Source organism: Pinus tabuliformis, chromosome 8 (genome assembly GCF_031772625.1).
Source record: "Pinus tabuliformis cultivar Carrire ecotype Pingquan chromosome 8, CPIR1, whole genome shotgun sequence".
Lineage (NCBI taxonomy): Eukaryota > Viridiplantae > Streptophyta > Pinopsida > Pinales > Pinaceae > Pinus > Pinus tabuliformis.
In genome coordinates, this window is record NC_142294.1 from 156379033 (window position 1) to 156405665 (window position 26633).

At 39.7% G+C, this 26633-nt stretch overlaps 1 protein-coding gene across 1 annotated transcript in view; it reads left to right on the plus strand.

Moving 5' to 3' along the window:
- CYP97B3 (cytochrome P450, family 97, subfamily B, polypeptide 3) overlaps positions 1 to 26633 on the plus strand; it is a 374464-nt gene that overhangs the window by 83136 nt on the left and 264695 nt on the right. The window contains exon 5 of the mRNA XM_089371882.1: positions 13289 to 13527. Coding sequence (XP_089228008.1) covers positions 13289 to 13527 — 239 coding nt within the window. The remainder of the gene's footprint in view (positions 1 to 13288; positions 13528 to 26633) is intronic.

Consider the following 26633-nt stretch of genomic DNA (forward strand, 5'->3'; position numbering starts at 1 on the left):
ATCCACTGGCCACAAATCCTGCCTTGTACTTCCCAATGCTTCCATCAGTTGCATGCTTGATTTTGTAGATCCACTTGGAAGACACAACAAAGTTTCCTTTAGGTCTTGGCACAATTTCCCATACATCATTCTTCAATACAGATTGGTACTCTTCAATCATAACATCTTTCTAAACTTGATGTTCAGTTGCTTCTTCATAGGTGGATGGCTCAGACTCAATGATCTTACTCATCAATGTTGCATAACCTGAATACTTCTTTGGCCTCTTGCTTTCTCTGAAGGTCCCACGAGGTGCTACATGTCCTTCAACTTCTTTCAAAGTTCTTTCAAGCCAAGTTGGTCTCTTTCTAGTCTTAGGTATAGTGACTCTTGGTGAATCAACAAATTCATGTGGATCATCAGACTCTTCTTGAGGATCTTGTTCCATAGGTTCAGGTTCTTTAGATTTCGATTCCACATTCTTAGGAGCCACCTGCATCTCATCATCAGAGTCCAAGTGTGATCCCTTGGACTTCTAGAAAGCAACATCCTCATAAAAAATAACATCCCTGCAAGTTTCAATTGATCGTTGTCTTGGTACATAGACTCTAAAAGCCTTTGAATTTTCACTGTAGCCAACAAAAGTTCCCTTCTTCCCAGAAGGCTCCAACTTTGTCCTTTTCTCCTTGGGCACATGAACATAAACAAGGCAAACAAAAATTCTCAAATGTTCAAATTTGAGTCTTTCACCTGTGAAGACTTCTTCAGGAGTCTTGTATTCCAAGATTCGTTGTGGGAATCTTTTTTGAACATAAACAATTGTCTTTGAAGCTTCTCCCCATAGAAACATAGGCATCTCTTGATCATGAAGCATGGCTTTGGCAGCTTCCATAAAAGTCCTATTCTTCCTTTCGACAATTCCATTTTGTTGAGGATAGTAGTGAACTATCAGCTCCCTCTTAATTCTAACATGCCTGTAGAAAGCATTCAACTCTTTGGACACATACTCTCCTCCATTGTCAGACCTTGAAGTCTTGATCCTTCTTCTTGTAGCATTTTCAACTTGTGCCTTGAATTCTCAAAAACTTTTCAAACACTTCATCCTTGGATTTCAAAAAGTAAATCCATGTTTTATGAGAGTAATCATCAATAAATGTGACATAGTACAAATGACCACCCAAGGATTTGTCACACATAGGCTCACAAACATCAAAATGCTCAAGATCCAAGATTCCTTTGGATCTACTATCACTGCAAGTACATCGTCCTTTGACATTTTTCCCAAGAGCACATCCTTTGCAAACTCCATCATGTTCAATCTCAATTTCAAGTACACCTTTAACAAAATCCTTCATTTTGTACAAAGCTTTATAACGAACATGAGTGTATCTTCGATGCCATAGTTCACAAAGATTAGATGTGTTGTGTATCAAGGCTTGAATTGAACGACCAAGGAGACGATATAGGCCTCCTATTCGTACACCAATGACCTTGGCAAATTCAAAGGAGGAGTCTTTCTTCCATACTAGAACTTGTCCATCAACGAATGCAATTCTATACCCTTTGTCTTCAAGAGATGAAATAGACAACAAATTCTTCTTCAAACCAAGAACATATAAAATATTGTTAATAGAGACATTACCTCCTGATTCCAATTGGAAGGATGATGAACCAATGCCTTTGACTTCGTACTTGCCATTGTCTCCAAGCTCAACCCTTTGAGCTATCTTCTTTTCAACTAATTCAAAGAGATTCTCACGACTTCTAGTCATGTGCCTAGAGGCACCACTGTCCACCAACCAAATTTCATCATGACCTGCAATGGAATCTGTAAAAGCAGAATAAAATGAATATTCATGATCAAAATCTCTTTTTCTAGGCCTCTTATGAGATGGTTCGTTTAGGTCAGCTGCAGAAGCATGGTGCTTCCCTTTCCTTTTTCGCCCATCATTCCTCTGAGGATCATTTCTTTGAGGACACCTATTTTGATAGTGACCATATGCTTGGCAACGATAGCACTGAACATTTGTCATGTCTCTTCTTTCCTGAGAGGAAGGAGGAGGTCTTCTCTGTGGAGCAGGTCCTCTTCCTAGAGGAGGTCTTGGAGTAGATCTTGAATTAGGCCTTCTAGCTGTACTTCTTTGAAATCTTCCAATATTTTTACTTCCCTTGCCATTCTTTGAGTGGGTTACAAAAGCTTGAGAACCTTCATTTGGATTTGGAATCTTGCCTTTGGACATGAACCTAGATTCTTCTTGAGTGCAAGCAACCCATAACTTATCAAAGGAAGGTGGATTTTCTCTGCCACTAATGCTTGTTGCAAAAGAATCCAAGAGTTAGGCAGACCATCCATATTTGTCGGATACTTGTTCATCAACAGCTTTGAGTTGATCTCTTATTTGAGATATTCTTACGAAGTATGATGCCACAATATCATTCTTTGTCATCTTGACATCACGAAGCTGGCTCCTTAGACTTATAGATTGATTGATGTTGTTGATGGTATATAATCCAATAAGGGCATCATACATCTCCTTGAAAGATTTTTTATCAACAATATAAGGAATTAGATGATCCCTAATAGATTCTACAATGATGCTCATAGCCAAGATGTCATCCTCATGAAACTTGTCCTTTCCTGCTTGATCAGCTGGTTCAGTAACTTTTCCCAAAACAATACCCAATACCTTATGCCTTGCAAATACTAGGTCAATTCTAGTCTTCCATGCCCTGAAGTTTGTGGCTCCTTCAAGCTTGTTCTCTGTCTTCATGAAAGAATTCATGGTGAAGGTGACCAATCAAAAACAGAAAAAATAGAATCCAAATGCTCTTCAAGGTGATCCCAATGCTCTTTCCCTTCACCAAAGCTCTGATTTCATGTTGATTTTCTAGTGCAATCAAGACTAGTACAAATTTTCAAACTAATAAATACTTCCAATGATACAATTAGACTTCTTTAGTGCATTCCAATCATTACGCAGTTACAAATGAAAAATTTCAACCATTAAGTTCTTCGATAGAGCAATAGAGATCACAGTAAACAATGAGACAAGAGACACCAAAATTGTTGAAAAATATGGTAGCCATGGTCGGTATTTTCATTATGACGAAATTGGAAATTTAAAATATATTTATGCCTCCCAAAAATGACAAGTCGGCTCCACTAAATGTCAGGTCGGCTAGGCCCCTTAGAGGCACCAATTCGACCCCCTATGATGACTATATATAAGTGACAATGGCTCCTCATTTGACCAATTCGTTTTTGGATCATTATCTCCGTTTTTTTCCTATCAAGAAGAGGAAAAATGAGGGCAAAAACTGTGGAAAGTGTGGCGGCTTGTTTCTTGATATTGTTCTGGTCAGTTATCATGATTATCACTACGTTTTTGGATATTTTGATGGACATTGGATTCTCTCTCATAAGGAAAGCAGTTGTGGGCTTTTCCCTTGTGGGTTTTACCTTGGTCTCAGGCCTAATTCTTTGTCTCTTGTTCATTGTCTCGCTGTGGATTTTTACTGCTCATTTCATGTTTAATAGTTGTAATTTTATCTCTGTAATTGCCTGATGATACTATGAATAATGGATAAATTCTGTCAAAATTAATCATTAGAAGTAGTTAAATGTTGGAGAAAATTTGTCTAGTTTGCGTATGTTAGAAAAACAACATGGTATTAGAGCTAAGGTTTGAAGTTCACTCTGTTGGCATTTTATCTTAGTTTTGTTTTGTGGCAAGTGGATTGAAGAAGGTTGCTTTACATTAACTTGGAGATTCAGATCGATTTTGCTCAACAAAAACTCTCATTACAGTGATAGGATCAATTCATGAACCATGCAACTCGCATTCTCTGTTCTGTGATTCGATTTACAGTACTCACACTGGTCAACGATAACTCGTATATATATTTTGAATGGTTTTTTGAATTAGCTTTCTATTGGCTCATATGGTTATCTCTGAGGCCCATCATAGTGGCCCACTCTAAGGCTCGTTACAGATAACTCGTTCTGAAGCTCGCAACGTTTTGAGGCCTGTGACATTGCCCTCTCACAGTGTGGCACTTTGGCTTCTCTGAAAGACTTATAATTTCTGTAATGGTTGCTCTGTGGCTATCTTTTGTTTTGTGGTTCGAATCAATCTCAATCAATCGTGAACTATCTCTAAACTTTGTGGCACACTATGCTGGATTCGCATTGATGACTCACATTATACTTCGACTTTCACATTTACAATGGATTACGTACTTTCTATGGCTTGTACCGAACAATAGCTCGCATAGTGACTCATTTAAGATATTTCTGGCGCGCACATGACATTAAGACGCAGTGGCATCATTCATCCATTATGGCATCTCTGTGGTGGCTGTGGCATCGACATTGCTATACTTTGTATAATGGTGTCGTCGCATCGATGAGACTCACTTTTCTGTAATGTTGACTTCTGTGGCTCACAATAATCTTTAAAAGACTCTACATATTCTGTGGATCGCTCTATGAACTCTATATGTCTCACATTCATAACTATGGTTCGCATCGCTCTGGCTCACTACAGTTCACTCAGGGCATCACATTCACTCTGGCTATATATATATATATATATATATATATAATAATAATAATAATAAACAGTTGCGTCACTATTCCATATTCTGTAGTTCGGAGATATGGCAACAATGGCTTTGTTGCCATGGCTTGATATACTCTGTGACCACCGTATACTCTGAGTGATATTCATATAATTGACATAATATACTGTGTAAAAGCTGACCTGTAGATCGCATAGATATTCCTGTGGTTTTGGTTTGCAAGGCTCGTAGAGTATTCCTGAGGTTCAAACTTGAAGTATGAACAATCAACGACTTGGAGGCATATGTTATTGACTTGGTTGACTTGGAAAACATGATTTATACATCAGTTAGGAATGACTAAAATCTGCTTGTGTAGTGATCTTGGTTTATATGTCTATGAAGAGTTATGATAACCATGTCCTATGTCAGTTGCACGAGTGATCTTATTTGACATACCAATGACCTTGTTTGACAATAAAACCGTGATCCACGATGACAGTAAGACTATAGTTCATAGGAAAAAGGCTTTTATATGTATTTACTGTGTGACTGGCTTTCATTCCCTATAACTTGCTTTGTCTATGATCTCCATGGCTTGTTTTATATATCTCTGTGAAGCACCTTATGATTATATATCGTTGAGATGACCTTGTATGACGGATGTCAGAGGACAATCCTTGATCTATTGCCCTGAATGGTATCGCTGTTCAAAGGATGTAACAAAGATATGAAGTCTCTCTATAAATTTGAGAAGGAGTGCTTTATATAAGTATTCAAGGCAATAGAATCTGACATTATGAATTGGTAATGATCTGAGGGCCGAATCCCTTATAGTTGGGTCTCATCTCTGTAATCGTAATTAATGGTGTTAATTACAGATCTCCCACCTCAATTGATTGAATATTAAATCAATGATCAACTGCAATAGAAGAAGCTCTTGAAAGAAAAGTCATGGTAGGATATGAATATTAGATTATAGGCCCTTGTTCTGTATGGAAGGAATTGCTAAAGCAATGTCAAAGGGTAAACCCTACCTCTGCCAGATAGAATTGACTACTGACAATAATCATGTGAAAAAGATTGACACATAGTGATGAATCTATGATATGAAAGGAGACATGTATACACCCAGTTGTGCAAGTTCCGTAGATTTGAATATCAAATTTTATTGGTGTGAAAGTCCTACCGAAGTGTTGTATACCTGAAAGATGATATTGTAATAACGTGGATTTGCAAAACCCTAGTAAGGGTTTAATATTGAAAATCCCTAGGATTTGTGAATCCCTAGGATGCAAGGATGATTTTAACCTTTGTCTTAAGGTCATTAGGGTTTGGAACCCTTTCAAGACAATAAATTCCTTGTATCTGTGGATTGATTAAATAAAAGAACTTTGGAAAAATCTGACCTCCTGATGTTGAGGCTGATTTGCAGGTTGGATTCCAAAAAGGTCTCAATACCAAGAGGGAGCTATCTTGTTCTCAAAAGAGAAGTATCTAGTATTTCTTTTGTTGTTTTAATTAATACACACTTTGGACTGTCTATGATTATAAAACCCTAGGTAGGGTTTGGAGAAGAAAATCTAAAACTAATGGACCTAACCTTAATTCCTTGTTGATGATAATATGAGCCTCATGATGATCTGCCCTTCTTGATGAAGTAGACTCTTTAATATTGATGATGATGTATACTGCTTGAAAAATAATAATGTACTCCTTGTTGAAATAATATGACTTCTTGGTGATGAGAACTCCGTGTTGCTGTTGATGTGGACTCCGTAATGATGAATGAAGCATACTCCATTTCGAGCAACAGGAGCATCTCTCTTTCCTTTGTTGTTGAACTTTATGTTCCTTTGATTTCCATTGCCTTTGAAATTGTTGTGGTTGTTGTTGTCATCATCCCTTGGAGAATTCTTCTTGTGAGGGCATTCTCTAGCATAGTGACCGAACTGTTGCAATTGTAGCACCTTCTTTTTCTTCCTTCTTTGAATCCCTTCTTGAATCCTTGACCCTGTCTTTTTGGACCAACATTATTCTTCCTCTTTGCATGAGCGGAGAAAGCAGTAGGTTCATTTCCATTTGAGGGCTTGTCTCTCTCCATCATCCTAGTCTCCTCTTGAGTGCTTCTAACCAATAACTCATCGAAACCAGGTATCCTGTCATTGTTGAGAATAGTAGTGACAAATACATCCCATTGTCTTGGAAGACCTCCAAGAGCAATGCGAGAGACCTCGCTGTCAGAAATAACTTCTCCAATAGATAGTAATTCATTCTTGATTTGAGTTATTCTCATGAAGTAGGATTGAATAGACTCCCCTTTATCCATCTTGATATCCTTCAACTTGTTTTTGAGAAAAAGGATTTGATTTGCATTGTTCACTTTGAACATCCCAACTAGCTTATCATATATCTCCTTAGAAGTTCCCAAATCAGAAATATAGGCAACCAAATTCTTTTAAATAGAGTCAACTAAAAATTTCTTTGCTTTGACCTCACCTTTTCTATACTTTGTTTTAGCAACAACCGGTGCATTTGAAGGAGGCTCCACCACTTTTCCCTGCACATAGTCCAATACTTCATGCTCCTCCAAAGTCAGGTCCAAAGTCATCTTCCATGCGTGATAGTCAGATTTATCATTGAGCTTGTTCTCGGTCTTGAAGTCAGATGTAGATGCCATGGGGACTTGTCTAATAAATCTCTCTTTGTGATTTCTTTTCTTTCTCTCACTTGGGCTTTTTCTTCACTTGGGCTCTGATACCATGTTAATTTTAGTTAACAATGGTATATTCTATGCTTAACACAATTACTTCAATGTCCTTTTAGCAGCCCAATGACAATTTCCAATTTAGTTTTTTCCAATAGCAATCACATTAACCATTAATCACATTGATAGTAACTGTAGATAAAACATGAACAATAAAATGCAGAAGACAAGCCAAAACAAGAGAACACCAGATTTGGCAGATGCCAGGGAAAAACCCAAGACGGGGAAAACCCTTTAATCAATTCTTCTTCTTATTATATAAATGTTCAACAGAGAGAAAGAGAGAGTATAAATGTCAAATTTGACTTGCCAAATCAAAGTCAAAGCAACCCTGTCAAATTTGAAATTTTCTGCAGCAGTCAACAACCCTAACCAAAAAGTCAATGCTGTTCAAAGCAACAAAAAAATGTCCTCAAAGCAGCTCGTCCATACCCTGTCAAACTCAGCTTGATAAGGTGGTCAAAGTCAGCCCAAAATAGTCTTGAAAACAACGGTCAAACCTCGTCAAATTCTGCAGTCAACTTTACTGTCAGGCCTGTAGTTAACCCTGTAATAGGTCTGCAGTTAAAGTCAACAAAATGCCTCGATTCCTATGCTAATGGATGCGGTCTGACAAAAACAAAATTCTGGCACAAAAACCGTAGTCAAAGGAGGTCAAATCACCCTTGGTCAATGCCTGTCAAACCTGCAATAGTCTCTGAAATTTAGCTCTATAATTTGACCTACAACTTGTCCTTTTGCTGCCACACGTGTGAGGAAAAGAGATGCTCAATTAAATGTACGAACCAATCAGATGATGAGAGAGAAGAATGTGTGAGTGCGTGAAGTGCCAAATGAGGTTGGAGGTCTCTCTTATTTATACAAATCGTTGAGAGCGAAGTGACATGTCTCTTGGACGTCATGAGCCTACATGATGATGTGGCCGACCTTGACAATTTGCACATGTGTGGGCATAAATTCAAAAACACATTTATGCCTTTCCAAATCTGATGATCTTTAGGTCGATTTTGGTCCTCTCGAAAAGAGGAACTCAATGCAATCATCATCTCCATCAAATGAGCTGTCCAAAGTGGAATTTGGCCCTAGTTGCCAATTTTAACACAATACCTTTACGGGCTGCTGCCCTCTTCAAGTTAAAAGCATTTGAACTAGGTCCAGAACTACCCTCTCCATCTTTAGTAGGGAAAATAGAGGAATCTTCAAAACTGGGCATATATTCTTCAAAATCAGGGTCACTAAGCATAGCATCATCCTTTTGACTTTTGCCTATATCTTTTTTAATTCTCTTGTTTTTCCCCTTTTCTTTGTTGTAGGCTTCAATTAGACTTTGCATCTCTGCTTTAAGATCATCAAAAACATTTTCACAAGGTTTTACTTGCCCTTTCCAATGTGCTAGGTGTTCTTTAATTTTATGGATCCCCCCGACCCTTAACTTTCTTCCCACAATAGTTGCAGATTTTTATCCCTTGTTCATTTAAATGGTAGTGAACCCAAGCTGGATCATTCTTGTTTTTGGGGGCCATGACAACTTCTACAGGAAGAAATGAAAATCTGCATAGAAAGCCCTAATGTTTTTAGAATTCTTGTTAATCAAGGTTGTCATTGATGTCAATATGGCATTGACCGAGATGGCAAGTATTCTTGAGATGCTTGGTTCTAGATGATGATGAGGTACATGTTGAACAAACTCTTGTTTGATAAAGATGCCATCAATGAAGATGTCAAGCTATTAATATGTCAAGCCACCAATGAAGAAATCTTAAGAAGTCCTAGAACTAACTATGATATTGCCGAGTGTCAATCATGTGCCTTGATTGATGATCCAGACCTTAAGTGCCAATGATGTATCTAATATACAAGCCCTTGATGACATATGGAGGACTATACTTGATGATGTCATACGTGATGATATGGTTGGAGAGTACATGATGACATGAATGCTGCACTATTACATGTTGACACTATAATGAATCACCTGTTGACATATGATGACATGGAGGACTTCATGATGACGTGAAAATAATATAAAGACATAGTTGGAGTCATAGCAATGAAGAAGCCATTAATGACCTCATGCTGTCCCAAACATTTTTTGCACAAAAATTCTAGACCAGTCACACTAAAAAATGTTTTTCACTATCTTAGAGGCAGCATCTTTTAGAGCATAATTTTGCCTTTCTAATGAGCTCACTCTTGGCCCGAAACTCCAAATAGTTTGGGAGATATTGATTTTTTAAGTTAGGAATATTAATCTTGGTCCTTGAGCCCACCTGTGCTAGGCCTCTCATGTCGGCCTCCTTCAAATAGACGTGTCCTTTCAGATTTTAAGTGAAATCACTATATATATACAGTTCAGACCTCATTTCTAATCATCAGTTCGGTGAAATATTTCAGTGAAAAGGCGGATAAGAAGACGGGGAAAGACAAGGCCGAGGAGAATAGGAAGTCTATTGTTTGGGCTATTTTCAGTTGGGTTATTCTTTAAAATCGAGCTACCTTACCTCAGGAATAGTGACTGTAACCACAAATAATTGCAGCTGCTTTGGACCTGTGACAGCAAGCTTCCATATTCTCGGACAGGTGACAAGGAAGCATGCTCGATCCCTTGAACAGAATCTATCTATAGGTCATTGAAAGGTTCGGTTTAATTGCAGTTGGGAACTTGGACTACAACAATGTGGTGGACTGTCACCTCTAAAAACAATTCCAGTATATTGCAGACTTCAAGATCGGTTTTTGTTGACTGTGAATCCTGTGGTGGCTCGAATTGCATAGACAACAAACATTCACATGTGCACCTGTAGCTTCAGCACTTCGGACTCACCTTGGAAGCCTCAAGGGTGTAACACCAGACCTATCCTCACTCATAACTCGTAAGATTTGGAAGCTCAAACTTGTGTGAAGACCGCAAGAGCTTGGACCAATGATCAACATCGTTTGGAGCAAGGAAGTATCTGCACAGTGAAGAACTTGAAGACTTGGATCTGGAAGCAATCTTTGTTGAAGGAAGCAGTCTTCATTGAAGGAAGCTGCCTTTGAAGTGAATTTGGAGTAGTCCCGAAGCAAATTTGTAGCAGTCTTGTTGAAGGAATTTATAGAAAATTGAGGACATCCTCTAGACAAGTTCTTGAAGACAACACTTGTTTGACTTGAAGACTTGCGTAAGACCTTCTCCTAGGGGTCACCCTCTTTTGGTGGGTAACATAACCAAAACTGGATCGAACCAGATTAAACTGGATTCAATGAATGAGATTAAAAAAAAATACACAAAATAATTATTTTATATTGAAAAAAATATTTTTAATATTCTAAACCATGATTCCAAACCATTAAGAGAGAAAATATGCAAAAATTGCTCATCTATATACCGTGCAAGGGTGAATATATCAGAATGGTATGGAGTGCAATACATATCAACAACAAATCACATAATCAATGAGGCTTTAAATAACCGCTAGAGTACAAAAATTATGCTACAAGCTACTGGGCCACTAGCTTACAGCAAACCACTGATCAACATTATCACTCATCAAACTTATCATTGATTTACCACTACTAGATATGGGATCATCAACGAGAGTTACATAAACATCATCTAATTTAGAGTCTTCAAATTCAGATTCCTCAACCTTATAATAGGGTAGAAATTGAAAAAGCTTAACATGACTAAGAAGAAGCTTAACATGGCTAACCAATTATTTTGGCTTAAGTGAAGGGTAGCTTATTGTTAAGGCCAGGGCAGAGTAGTTCAACAAATACCACCAACAGTGGAGAAGTTCAACAATCAATACCACCAACATTAAGGTACACAAAGGGCTTCATGCTCTTAATTAAATGCCAATTCCTTACCCTAATACATTATCGAGCTCAATGAGAATGTTGCAATCCTATCAATCCTAAAATCCTTAAAACTGTTAAATGAAAATCTACTGAATTTTGAATGGGATATGAAATTCTACTTTCTCCATATGAAGTCCAATAAGGTTGGAACCACTCTCAAACATCCTGAAACAATTAATGGTAATACTAAAAATTTAATTAAAAGTTGACATTTAACATTAATATTGATTGCTAGCATTGCCAGGGTTGAGTTAGTTTTTTTGTTTAGGTTTAAAGTCTAGGAGGGGGAGGGTTGATTTTCTAGCCAAAGGGGGCTGTTTTAGGAGGGAAACAGTCTCTGGTTTCCTCCAAAATCACCTAAAATACTGTCATTGTGTGTCCTAGACTTCCCCTACACATGTGAGTTCTGATCAGCTGGTTGGCGTCGGAACCAGCCTGATAGGGCCGGTTTGGTATTTAACTGGTACAAACCGGGCCTCTGGTCCAATTACTTGGTCAGTTTGATACCTAGGACTGTCCAACTGGCTGGTTTGACTGGTTAGCGGTTCAGACTGTCCAGGTTTTAAAACTATGATTGAAAATTATCAAAATGTACATCACTGGCTGCAGAAGAGGACATAAAGAAGGGGGGCTATGACTTCACAAGAAGGAAAAGATAATGGGGGCTTAGTAGGCTAAGGAAGTGAACTAAGGGAGCTAAATAAATGTAGTTTATAGTATGAAAATTGCCCGGGACAAATAATAACATACGTTATGAGAAAGAAGTTAAGGAGTCATTAACTCTCATCTCTCTCTTGCTCATCTACATTCAATGTAAAAGTGTTTATGCCAAAGAAGTTAAGGAGTCATTAACTCTCATCTCTCTCTTACTCACCTACATTCAATGTAAAAGTGTTTATGTCATTAATGAAAGATAATCTATTAATTTTTGTCTTTTCTATATTCTTCTGTGTATATTTCTATAATTTTTTGTGTAAATCTGATACATTTGTCCAATTTGGAGAGTCGGATTTGGATTCCATGTAGGCACATTTAGCTTTTCTTATTGTGGAGGTTACATTTTGCTATGTCTTGCTAAATCTCTGGGTTTTTGTCTCCAATATTGAAAGAACTGCATTAGAACTTGAAAATTGAAATACTTGTTGGAAAGGTCTCAAAGAGTCTGAAGCTAACATTCAACAGAGACTTTTGAAATTTAGCTTTCAGGCATCCAAAATTGCTCCTGAATACAAAATGTGTAGATCGATGACATTTCAAGTGTCAAAAAAATAGTCTTTGGTACATTTGAACTCAGATTTTGATCCTCTTATATTGTTAGAAAGGTCTGGAAACAATCTGCAATTTTCTTGTGTTAGGAAAAGTCTAATTTTTTATAAAGAATAATTTGTGCAATAAGTGAAGCTGTCTAGCTTTGCCAATTGTAGTTTTATTTTTTCTCCTTTTCCAAGAGTATCTGCATTCTAAATTTTTATCCCATATTTGATGCCTATACAATGCTTTCCAACTTTATTGTTTGTCCATAGGTTTGATCGCTGCAATTGATTTCTATAAAAGAGTTCTATGCATGAGCCAACCTTTAGTCTTACTCGTCATTTGGTACCATCTTGTGAAAGCAGTAAAATTCATTGCATATTTCTTAGGCAATGCATAGTGACCAATGCAGTGCTATCAACCTATATTCTCACCCTGTGGGACCCACAAAATTGGGTTCCCCAAATGACAACAGAAATACTTAGGAATATCATAACATGTATACATGGTTTTAAGCATATCGATTTATGGTTACTAGGAATGTATTTTATTTGCCACACATTTTATTGTGTATTTTCTATCCAACACAATTTTTTCAGAAATGTTGTTAAAATAAATATAACTACAGAATTTTCTAGTACTTGTTATTTGGCTGATACAACCTCATGTGGTTAGGTTGTCCAGGACATATTTGAATGGCTAACAAAAGGAAATATGAAGTTCCATTGACTTGTTTCTTATTTGTAGAGGAAGTTGGCATTTTTTGAAATAGGCTGAAGAATTTTAAGGTGGCCTTGTCTCTTTCAAACTTTTTAGAAAATCATCATTTTATATTTGTTTTATGGTATTAAATTTTTGCAAACTTGTATGCTGGTTATATGTGGTCCACAGCAATCGTTCCAGGTTTTCATACTGCATTCTTGGAAGCCATGGTGAAGGTCTTTGGTGATTGTTCTGGACGCACAGTACAAAAGCTAGAGGCAATGCTTTCGGCAGCTGAAGTTAATAAAACTAAGTACATTGAGGTTGACATGGAGGCAGAATTTTCAAATCTAGCTCTGGACATTATTGGATTGTGTGTATTTAACTATGATTTTGGATCTGTTACTCGAGAATCACCCGTAATCAAGGTGTGTCTAGTCAAAAAAATTATTTATATGGATGCGTCTTTTTTTTTTGGCTTTCTTAATCAACAACCTATGTAATAATTTGAACAACATCTATCGCATTGCGAACAAAGTTTGTTGCTTGTGTGTTTATGTTGGAAAGTCTTTTTTATTTTTTATTTTTTTACCATGAGAAATATCTTTATATTTTGAAGAATATACATGTTTTGGTCCTCGAAGGACTGCTCAAACAGCAAGAGGCTCAAAGTCATTAGAAGAAATACTTATTATGAGCTCTGTTACCCACCGAAATTGGTAACCCCATGGGAGAAAACTTTTCTCGTACTTTTGACAGCCAGCCCAACAACCAGCTAGCCAGCAGCACGTGACATGCCACTATTTGGTGACATTTGCCATATGCCTCCGCCATTTGCATCAAACATATGCCTCTCACCCATCAGCATTTACACTTGGATGAAGGTGGGTTGATATTCAAAAGGTACTTTGATCATTTTGCAATCGGGTGCTTATGGTTGTTTGTTTTGTGTATTTAGCATGGATAAAAGGGTGAATTGGAAGATTGACTGATTTTGACTGTAAATCTGTTCTCTCACCATACCAGAGCGGTTAAATTTTACCCCTAGTTCAGTGGGACCTCTCTTAAGGCCTTATGGTTATAGGAGGGGCACTACTTGGAAAACCCAGATTGAGATAGTGTGTTCATTTCCCCCTTACACCATACTTAACACTTTCCATGATACATTATATGCCCCATATTTCATCTTCATTCTTTGGGTCTAACTTGTCATTGGTTCTTTGGGATTTGGCACCCATACATCCACACTCATTGAGTAGGGTCAAAAAACTATTGCCCTGGAGGTTGATGCAGCTAAAAGAATAGAAAAGCATATTATGGCCACAATAAAAGAAAAGAAGAAAATCAAAATGTAAAAGATGGCTAGGACATAAGCTAGCACATGGGCAAAAGCCTAGCATGAGCTCTGTGCTTTTCATTAGCCATCACCTGGTTCCTGAACACATGATGCTCGTTCTCATAAAAAAGAATCCTTGCATCTCGCAACCGTAATGAGCGATGAACGGTGTCACCTTAAGGGTTAATATAAATGCTACATCATTAAGAGAAAGCTCTAATCCTTGAGCCATATGCGGTAATACAAAACATTATCAAGAAGTAAATTGGTGCACAAGAGTGGTGGAAAAAGTAGGCCCAACAAGGTAACTCATGCCTCCATGATTGCTCCCTCCTTTACATTCATACACTCAAGATGTGGACACCCCATCAACTGGTCTCCTTGACCATAGCACTTGGGCATGAAGCCTTTTCCCCTCCATTATCATACATATTTACACTAACACCTACTGATTGAGGGGTTGACTTTGGAAATGTCACTTGCCCTTGAGTGATAGAAGCACCTAATAGGGTTGACCATTAGTTGTTGAAATTCAAATGCATGATAGAATTTCTGAACATGATAATTACTTGTGACTTTTTATATGAGTTTTTTATTTAGCATTTACTTCATTCATTAGGTCATCAAACAATTATACAAGTAGTTTGCACAAAAATACAAGAGATACCAGAAATTAGGCCAGAGGCTAGGGCAAAACCCACAAGGGGAAAACCTAACAATCCTTTCCTTATAGAATCTATAGTCAACAGGAGAAATTCAAGCCATAAACAAATTGACCAGTAACCCAAGTGCCAAGTCAGCGTTTCACATGTCTATCCATAATACTGTATATAAGACTGTCCATAAATTTGTCTTTAGGATGTCTCTGAAACTTGCACTGTCATAGGAGAATGTACCTCTGAAAAATCGCATCAACATAGGAGAATGTACCTCTGAAACTCACATCAACATAGGAGAATGTACCTCAGAAAACTCGCATCATCACAAAGAATTATATCCTCAGGAAATTCACATCATCACAAAGAAGTATAGCCTCAGGAAGCTCGTATAACCACATAAGATTGTTCCTCAGATATCCAAATTACTTGTCTGCAAAAGAGAACTGAATTGCTTGCCAAATGGTGGAGAATAGATGCCAATATATAGTTGTTTCCATGTCCAAAAAGGTGCCTTTCAGGATTGAGCCAACTTGTCATTTGGAGGGCCGACTTAGCAGTTGGGATTTGACCAAAAGGTACATAAAGAATTTAATTTTTCTTTTTCTTTCAAATCTCAAATAAATTCTTTTTGATTCTTTACACCATCATACATTATGAAGACCGAACTTAGTTACAACTTCAACATTAGCCACCTCTACCAAGGTAGGGAACACCTTGACGAGACTTGGTCTAGTTAGATATCGAAAGGTGATTGTTCTTTGTAGTATTAATATGCCCTTAACATTTAAGTTTGGTCAACTTAGATGCATACATGATCTTGGTCTTTGATGGTTGGTTGCTTTCACTTGAATTCATGTTGTTTTTGTTAGGTGGTCCACAAAAGCCCAGGCCTTGAGGGCATCCACTCCATAGGTACCCAGGCCTCTTCAGAGATAGATGGCTTAGTAGATGCAACGTTGAGAGAGTTGAGCCTCTTGACAACTTGAGCAGATGTTACATGCCCCAGAGCACCCTCTGGACCTAGGACATTGCTCTACTTTGACCTAGCACAAATAATTCTTTGTGATGACACTACTGGACCCAGTGTGCCCCTAGGTTGGCATGGACACAACTTGATGGGCAAGACTTGATTTAGAGCCCAGATGAGGATGGTTTCCCATTGAAGACTAGGGAGGGCTTGTTGCACCTGGAGAAGCCCTAATGTTGGAGAAAGGAGGCCTCATTTTAATAGTTGGAGACCCATGGAGGCCACATGATGGCTTCGCAGTTACACTTGGGACTCCATAGGAGGATTTGAGGGCATTTCATTAAATTTTTGACGATCTAAGCACTTTGACACTTTTTCACACCTCAGTATAGCTTGGCATAACATTTTGAGCTCCAAAAGGGTATGACATCAACCTTATTTGAGGCTACGACTCACACATGTGGGCATTTATGGTCTATTTTCTCATTTAAATAGTGGGTTGGCTTGTAACCCAAGTTTATCTTATGTCAAACTTGTTAGTTTTTGTAGCATCAGATGTGTTCTAGCCACGAAATTTTGTGGAGAGGCTAGAATACATGAGATCTCCAAAACCCAAAAATCGTTTTTGGAAATTCCACCTAGAAATGACTTAATTAGATTATTAGTCAGTTTTTAAATATTTCCTAAGTCTAAACTTAGGGAATATGACTAATTAATCAAAATTAATTAAGTCATGGTGAGAATGTTCTAGAAAAGTACATGGATTGATTTCTAGTTAATCCTAGCCATTGATTAAGATTTAATCATGGTTGTTGAAGTCTCAACGGAGGATTATAAGAAGAAGTTGATGGGGCTTGGAGAAGACACACCAAATCAGTTGAGCATTCGATTTTGCTGGGAAATCGATCTCCAAAGTAGCAGCATTCAGTTGCCGGAGGTGATTCAGTGAGATCGAAGTAGTGAGAGAGGGGCAAAGATAGTGAGGTCGAAGGAAGCTTTTCTAGTTCCGGCAAGTACATTGCAGAGAGGCAGTGATTGCCACAGAGAGGCAGCACAGAGCCCTCTTGGGGAGATTTCCGTTTTGTTGGGGAGAAGGAGAAATTCTGAGCCAAAAGTTGGGCAGAGGGTTTGGAGGCAAAGAGTATCAGTTTCCTAGACACCAACTGACAATATAGTGAGAGGTGACGCAATTTCGAGCTAGAGGGACGCAGTGACTGCATAGGTTGACATAGAGACTGGGCAGAGGTTGTTGATTTTGGGTAGCATCGGATATGCTCTAGCTCCGAAATTTTGTGGAGGGGCTAGAACACATGAGATCTCCAAGACCCAGAAATCGTTTGGAGAAATTCCACCCGGATGAGGAGCTATTAAAATAATTAATATTTTTAATGGGTTCCTAAGTCTAAACTTAGGAAAATAAAAATATTAATGGGTATTAATAAGAATATGGGTGAGAAACTTCTAAGTGACGAGGATCAAGTCTATTTTAATCTTAGCCGTTGATTAGGGACTTAATCTCGACCGTTGATTCGTCAACGGGAAAAGTATAAGAGGAGGCTTGAGGGTCAGTTGGAGATACACCAAGTGATCAAAGAAGTTCGATTTTTCTAGGGCATGGTTTGCTGAGAAAATCGAACTGGTGATCTGAGTTGCAACAGAGGGGCAGGGATAGTTGGGGTTGGAGGATCTTCTCCGGGACCCTGAATACATAGTAGAGAGAGGCAGAGATAAGCCAGAGGAGGCAGCGCAGACCAAGGGAGGCTGACGCTGGGCCAGGAGGGCCCACACATTGCTTGACGCAGTGCCAGCGTAAGGGAAGAGTTGCCCTCTTGCAGAAGTCCAATTTCAGTCGGGGAGTAGCAGGATCAGCCGAGAAGGCTGACGTCAGGGCTCTAGGAGGTAGAGGAGGCAACGTAGAGCTGACATAGAGTCTCAAAGTGCTCCACACAGGCCCACGCAGCTAATGTGAAGGGGCAACATAGTTGAAGTTGGGGACAGTCACTCCAGTTGCTGGATCGGAGGGATTTTGCCGGGTGAAGTGAGGTAATCTCACTTAGGTTTTTGCTAGTATATTTTATCTCTGTAATTGGATAACCGAGATGGCATCCAGAGTTGTATTCAGAACTAGTGCTTAATAATAGAAAACCCTCGGAGCTGCTGCACCGGTTTTCCCGCATTGTGTTTTTCCAGGGAAGTTTGTCCAAAAATAACGGTGTCCTTTGTGTGTTTGTCTCATATCTATTTCAGTTTATGATCTGTATGTCAGTCTAGTCTGCAATAATGTTTTTCATTAGTGTTTAAATAATTATATAACTTGTTGAATGTAAAAACAAGTAAGAGATGATAAACCAGTGATTGAAGTAGGATTTCTGATGCGTAGATTCAGAAATTTTCACATGGTATCAGAAGATTGCAGATCATAGGACACTGAAGACATCAGTCGAAAGATCTAGTGAATTTAATTCAGAGAAGTAGTTGTCTCGAGTGACAGTGCTGTTTCAGAGGTAGAGGACAGCTGAAGGAGGGACATAGAGCTAGAGAAGTGACATAGAGGCTCTCGCAGTGCCTGCGTCAGCATTTCGAGCCTGTGGAGGGTGATGCAGTACCCGAGAGGAGCTCACATAGTGACTGCGTCAGCTCTCTGGGCCAGCGCAGAGCCTGAGAGGCTCAAATCAGTTAGTTGCCGAGGCTGGAGGAGCAAAGCAAATTCGATCAGTGGCGTTGGCGAGACGCTGTTGCTGTTGGTGCAGAACAATGTCTGTGGAGACAAAGCCGAGGTAGACGGAGTCACTGCCTTGACAGATTTCTAGCACCAAAGAAATCTAGATCCGGGTTGCAGCAGCAAAAGAGTATTGGAGAGGGGTGATTCGACATTTGGTCGAAGGATTTCCGTGAAGGAAATCAGGACTCAGAGGGAGTCTAGAGGAGCTTGTTCCTTAGAGGATTCTATCGCTGAATAAATCTAGATTTGAGTGGATTAACAACAGGAGAGGGAGAAGAGAACCAATCCTATATTTGTTGAGCAGAGATGGCGGTCAATGGACTGAAGTATCAGGATAGATTGGATGGAACATCCAATTATGTCATTTAGAAGGCCAGGATCCTGGCAGTCCTAGACAAGGATCGCATCAAGGACTATGCCTTAGAGGTAATTGTTGTTCCGGTTGATGCTGATCCGCTGAAGAAGTACGAGGAGGCCCAGGTGAAGGATAAATGCATGATTCTAGACAGGGTCAAAGATCATGTGGTCCCACACATTGCTGAGAAGGAAACAACAAGGGAGATGTGGGAGATGCTGACCACCTTGTATTTAAAATTTTAGGCAACAATGGTATGTTCTATGCTTTAGAGCAATTTTACTTAAATTTCTTTATTAGCCTAGTATCAATATTCAGATTAGCAATCACATCAACATGATAGTAAAATGCAGATAAAACATAAACATAAACAGTAGAAGACAAGCCAAGACAAAAGGACACAAGATGTGGCACCAACCAGGCACAGACCCCAATGTGGGGGAACCCTTCATCAATTCTTCTTATAGTCTTCAATAGTTCAGCAGAGAGAGATAGTACAATTTACAAATATGATAATTTATAACAGCAGAAAAGAGCCCTAACCAGAAAAGTCAATGCTGGTCAACAGGGCAGATTTGACCCTCAACAAGTTGGTCAACTTCAGTCAACTTTGGCCTCCAAACAGCAAGATGAATCAACCCTCAAAACAGCCCAAAATCATCCCAGTCAAATCTGGTGAATTAGCCACCCTATGGTCAGCCCTAGTTGCAGTCAACGCTGGTCAAAGTCAACGTTTGGCCTCAATTTCTGTGCTCAGAAATCCGGCCTGCCCAAACAGAAATACCTCACCCAAAACGCAGTCAAACAGGTCAACGCATGCTGGTCAACGCTTGGTCAAAATGTCCAAAAATTTGGTCTCCTGAAATTTCGGCCTCTTTAAATTTCGCTCTCCTGAAATTTCGGCCTCCTCAAATGTCGGCCTCCTGAAATTTCTCTCTCCTTAAATTTCGGTCTCCTTAAATTTCGGTCTCTTGAAATTTCGGCCTCATGAAATTTTGCTCTCCTGAAATTTCAGACGTGTGGAGAGAGAGAGGCCCAGAAATCCATACCCAATCAATGAGGAGAGAGAGAAATGTGAAGATGAGTGTGTCCAAATGAGGCTAAGTACTCATGTATTTATAGCAAACGTTGAGGATGAATAGACGTGGCTGTTGGGCTTCTAAGCCGACATAAGTTTGCTGGCCGACCTTGACAATTTGTCCATAATCAAAATAAATTCATAACTTCATTTGTACATGTCGGAATCAGATGATCTTTAAATCAATTCTACATCTCTCGGAGAGAGGAATCCAAGAAAAATATTAGTTGTCCTAAATAAGATGACCCATGTGGAGTTTGGCCCTAGTTGCCAATTTTAACATTGTACCAGGGGACTTCTGTTCAATGGAAGATGCTATTGGAGAATCAACTGAGATAGTACCAGATGCAGAAGGGAGAAGAGATCGATCCCTTCCTTCTCAGGTTGCAAGGGATTCGAGACTAGTTGACTTCCGTGGGGTCTACACCAGATCTTGAGTTCATGGTTAGGACTGTCCTGAATGCAGTCACCGAAGACTGGGAGACATTTGTCCAGAGTATCTTGGGCAGAGCTTCTCTCCCCAGTTGGGAGGAAATGTGGGCAGCTCTTTGACAGGAAGAGAACAGGAGGCTAATCAAGGCAGGAATTAGCCACAGAGGAGCCCGAGTTAAGAAGGAGGAGGAGGAGGATGCAACTCTCGCATCATCGGGACAACATGGGCAACAGAAAAGGAAGAAAAAGGATATATCCAAGGTCATATGCTTTAGGTGTGGTGAACTAGGACATTTCGCCACTTAGTGCCCCTGGAAGAAGGGTAAGGAAGAGGCTTCTGACTCGAAGGCTGCTCCAGCGAAAGTTGACAAGGAGGATGATGACGAGGATTGTGCCATGAGTGCTCATGCACCTCTGGAGAAGAGGTGGGGCCACATAGAGCTGTAGTCGGGAGGACTACACAGGGGTAAGATCCCTAAGGTGCCCAAACTCTTGGATCACATACGGCTACGGGAGCCCTGAACGACAATAGCAAAATGATGGGTGTTGGTTGGTGCGAGGTGTGATGTAGCAACAATGGCAGAGCTAGAGTGCCAAAGTTTGACGCAACGCAGTGGATGTTGTAGAAATGCCAGAGGCACAGAGCAGATTGCCGCAGTGCAATAACAACAAAGGGTCAACACAGATTAGCAACAGAGGTAGCTTCAGCATCACGAGGCATCCATATTGACCAACATGTCAATTTTTAGGTGAAGTTTCAGTTACTTACTTCTTAGTAATTGAGTTGCAGTGCAGCAGTTAGCAGTGGTAGTGCTATGGCAGCATGATGCAACATTTGAGAGGGAGCTGCACTACAGATGTAGCAGTGACAGTGGCAAAGTCATGGGCAATAGTACAAGATGCAACAATGTTGTGGATGAAGCGCAACACGCCAAGCATCAGCAACATAGAGGACCGATGCAATGGATTAGTGTAATACTTATATTGAGAAGTATTACTAGATCGCATTCCTCGCTAAGAGGGAGTGTTGATTTTGGGTAGCATCAGATGTGCTATAGTTTCGAAATTTTGTGGAGGGGCTAGAACACATGAGATCTCTAAGACCCAGAAATCGTTTGGAGAAATTCCACACGGATGAGGAGTTATTAAAATAATTAATATTTTTAATGGGCTCCCAAATCTAAACTTAGGAAAATAAAAATATTAATGGGTATTAATAAGAATATGGGTGAGAAACTTCTAAGGGATGAGGATCAAGTCTGTTTTAATCTTAGTCATTGATTAGGGACTTAATCTCAGCCTTTGATTCATTAACAGGAAAAGTATAAGAGGAGGATTGAGGGTTAGTTGGAGATGCACCGAGTTGATCGAAGAAGTTTGATTTTTTTGGGGTGTGGTTTACTGAGATAATCGAATTGGTGATCTGAGTTGCAACAGAGGGGCAGGGATAGTTGGGGTTGGAGGATCTTCTCCGGGACCCTGAATACACAACAGAGAGAGGCAGAGATAAGCCAGAGGAGGCAACGCAAACCAAGGGAGGCTGACGCTGGGCTAGGAGGGCCCATGCATTGCTTGACGCAATGCCAGTGCAGGGGAAGAGCTGCCCTCCTGCAAAAGTCCGAATTCAGCCGGGGAGCAGCAAGATCAACCGAGAAAGCTGACGTTAGAGCTCCAGGAGGCAAAGGAGGCAGCGTAGAGCACTGTTTTAAGAGTCGACCGGCTCGGAACCGACTTGGCCGAGTTGGTCCGAGTCAAGCCCTCACAGGGTCGACTCGGCCATCGAACCGGTTCAACTGGCTGGGTTATTACTAAGCCGGCCAAGTTGTCTAACAACTCGGCCGACTCGGTAATAACCCGGCCGACTCGGTCGAGTCCGAGCCTACTCGGTCGACTCGGTGATAGCAGCCCGAAAACTAAAAAAAAAACGAATTTTGTTTTACTTGCTTTTTGGTGAAGGGATTTGTGTTAAAATCTGGTGGACACATGAATTCCACATTAGCTGACTATTTTCGTAGGTTGTTTACTTGTTCACATGGTTTCATGTGGCATGAATCGTTTAGTGCTTGAAAATAGAAAGTGATGAGTCCGGTGCTAGCAATTTGATAGGATCTAATGTTGTGAACTTTTTGCCAAGAACATGAAATCTCCTGTAAGAATGGAGCAAGACATCTGTTACCTTCATTGTATAAATGTCCTCAAGGAACAATGTGAATTTCTAAGTAAACAATGATACTATCTGAGAACCATGTAATAAAGAGGGCACATGAAATTGAAACGCTGATCATCATCAGACATGTGATCCTAGTTAGAATGTTTATAGGTGCAATTCTCTCTTGGAAGATGGTAGTTTATCTTTATACATATTACATAGTTGATGGGAACAAACTTGAAGTTGCCCCAAGGGATCCTAAAACTAGAGAATAGCCACAAAATATTCTATGGGGTGTAGATGGGTCTGTCATGACCAATGTTTTCAGAAATGGCCTGCTCGGAACCGACTTGGCCGAGTTGGTCCGAGCTAGACCCTCCACCTGTGACCCGTCCTAGGAAACGGTTCGGTCGACCGGGTTAATACCGAGTCGGCTGGGTTGTCTAACAACTCGGCCAACTCGGTATTAACCCGGCCGGCTTGGCCGAGTTCAAGTCTACTTGGCCAGGTTGGAAACTGCGGCCCATTAACCCATAAAACAATGATTTTTTTTTAAATATTTCTTTTGGGGGACTCCAAACAGGTTTATAGTTAGTCTATTGTGTATTTGGGGTCCATTCCCCTCTCTTAAGCGCTATTTAACCCACTGAACCCCTCTCATTTCCTCACAACCATCTCATGCATTTGAGTGAGAATTTCAGTGAGAGTTTGTGAGGAGTTGTTGAGTTTGTTTTTGGATCAGCAGTGAGGAGTCTTGGGCAAGCATTGTAGCTGGAGTGAGGAGCTTCTTGGGTAGCCATTTGGAGCAGCATTGAGGAGTTGGTTTCTTGGAGCAACCTTGAGGAGGTAGTTTGTGCCTGGAGGTATGTTTTTTCACTTGTAAAAATCTGTTTTTTCTTATTAAATTTTATGTGCAAATCTGGAAATTGAAAGCAGTGTTTTTTGTTAAAGAAATGAGCATTCAATCAATGTTATTTTTTTTGTTTTCATTTCCAAGTCAAAAAATGGCACCTAGAGTGAAAGATGCTGCTTGGGCATATGTTGAAATGGTTGATAGTCAAATGCGTTGCAAATTTTGCCATAGAAAAATTGAGGATGGTCCTGGGGGCATTAATAGGCTGAAACAATACTTGGCAGGGATTAGAGGCCAAATTACTCCATGTACCTCACCAGAAATTGGGGAGATTAGAAAGGATTTGTTAGCCAACTTTGAGAAGTTTAAAGAAGATAAGGCTAGACAAAAAGAGTTAGAGGCTGAAATTGGGAGGAAGAGGAATATACAAAAAATGCTGGCTACCAACCCCCATTTTGATTTTGAGGGTTCTTCCTCTATCCCTTGTACTGATGCATCCAACTCCTTCCAATATGTTCCTCCCTCTTTTGAGTCTATTCAAGAAAAGGGTAAGGGTAAAATGAAAAAGGGTGATATGAATATCAAAAGCTATTTCACTGTCACACCCTCCTCTCCATCAGATGCACATAGCCCTCAAGCTAGTAGAAGTCATATGCAGCCCACTTTAGATGACCATTGGAAGAAAGAATTGAGGGAGACTGCTTGGGATTACATATGTAGATGGTGGTATGATGCTGATATCCCCTTCAATGTTTCCCGTTCACCATATTATGAGCCTATGTTTGATGCCATACATGCTGCTGGAAAAGGCTTCAAAGGCTCTGCTATGCATGAGTTAAGGGGGTATTGTTTGCAGAAAGAAATTGCTTGCATTAATGAGTATTTGAAAGATTTCAAGGACTCATGAGCAAGAACAGGATGTACCATCATGTCAGATGGATGGACTGATCAAAGAAACCGTGCCATCATAAACTTTCTTATCTTCTACCCACAGGGAACCGTGTTTCTAAAATCAGTTGATGCATCTGATAAGGTAAAAGATGGACAATTGTTGTTTCAGCTATTGGATGAGGTTGTTGAGGAGGTGGGGGTGGCTAATGTTGTTCAAGTCATCACAGATAATGCCTCTAACTATGTTCTTGCTGGTAAATTGTTAGAGGAAAAACACAGAACCATCTTTTGGACCCCATGTGCTGCACATTGCATAGACCTCATGCTTGAGGATATTGGCAAATTAGATTGGGTCAAAAACACTGTAGATCATGCCAAAAGCATAACAAAATTTATCTACAATCATTCATGGATTTTGAGCCTGATGAGGAAACACACAGGGGGCAGGGATATTGTTAGGCCTGCCATCACTAGATTCACTACTTATTTTTTGACATTGCAATCTATGCTTTCACAACATAGAAACATGCAAAAGATTTTTTCCAGTGAAGAATGGAATCAAAGCTAGTAGTCTCACAAATTGGAAGGCAAAGAATTGAAAAAGAAAGATAATGAAGAAATATTTTGGAGAAAGGCAGCAGAGATTGTGAAGCTTGCTGAGCCACTGGTTAAGGTGTTGCGGTTGGTGGATGGAGAAAGATTGGCTATGGGCTTCATTTATGAGGCTATGGATCAAGCAAAGGAGAAAATAAAGAGGGCATACAAGGATGAAGTGGCTAAGTATGGGCTCATTTGGGCAATCATTGATGAAAGATGGAACAATCAACTCCATCGCCCTATACATGCAGCTAGGTATTTTTTGAACCCACGATATCATTATAAAGCTAAGGCGACAGGAGCTTTGAGGGGGGAGGTTAGAGATGGATTGATTGACTACATTGATCGCATGATCCCATTGGAGTGTGATTAGCTGGAGATACACCGACAGGTCACAACCTTTAGCAATGCCTCAGGTACCTTTGGGAAGAACCTAGCAAAGATTGCAAGGGAAGCAAATGAGCCAGGTAAACAAAAATTTCAATTTTCAAATTCTTAATACTTATTTTGTTAAATCATTTATAATTTGAAAGTTGGATATAATTTGTAATTTTGTTGAGCTAACTCATTACACTCCTATGTTTTTTGCAGCACAATGGTGGGAGGCTTTTGGTAGCCATTGTCCTGAATTGCAAAAGTTTGCAATTCGTATTTTGAGTCAAACTTGCAGTGCTACTAGGTGTGAGCGCAATTGGTTTGTCTTTGAGAGGATTCACACAAAGAAGAGAAACCGTTTGGATAAAAAATGGTTAAATGATCTAGTCTATGTCCAATACAACCTCCGGCTCAGACGCAACCAATCGTTGAAAAAAAGGCCTGTTTTAGATCCCATTGTGTTGGAAGACATTGATCCAACATCAGATTGGGTAGTGGAGAGTCATCCAGCAAAGTTTGCTTCTGATGAGGATATTGATTATGAATTACAAACAATAGCATCACTCGAACAACATGTTCAGTTGAATGCAGATCCTGATCCACTTGTACCAGCCTCAGCCTCAGAGCCAGCAAGTCCTCTAGTTGCAGGCGCTTCCTCTGCTCAGCCACGACAGAAGCGCATATCTTGTTTATCTCAGCTTGCAGGTGCTACACAGCCTGCTAGTGCTACCACTTCTATAGTTGCAGTTGGAGATGATGATGATGAGGAGCCATGGGGCCCCCTATCTGACTCTGATCCAGATGATCTTGGCTCCTCTAGCAGTAGCCAGTAGTACTAGTCACAGTTTACTTTTGTTGTAGAGGCCATTTCTAGCCTCCTTGGTTATGTGTTTTTGTTTTGATCTCTATATCATCATCATGTATGTATTGGACAGTGCACTGGGTGCCATTTTGATATAATGGATATATTCATGAGCCTACTTTGATCATATGTTGCCTTCTATCTATATTTTGATGCTGTGTGTTTGGAAACATGAATGAAAATCTTTAAAATTATGTTTTTTTATAAAAAAAATAAATATTTAATGTATTTTTTACAACGACTGAGTCATTGAAATCG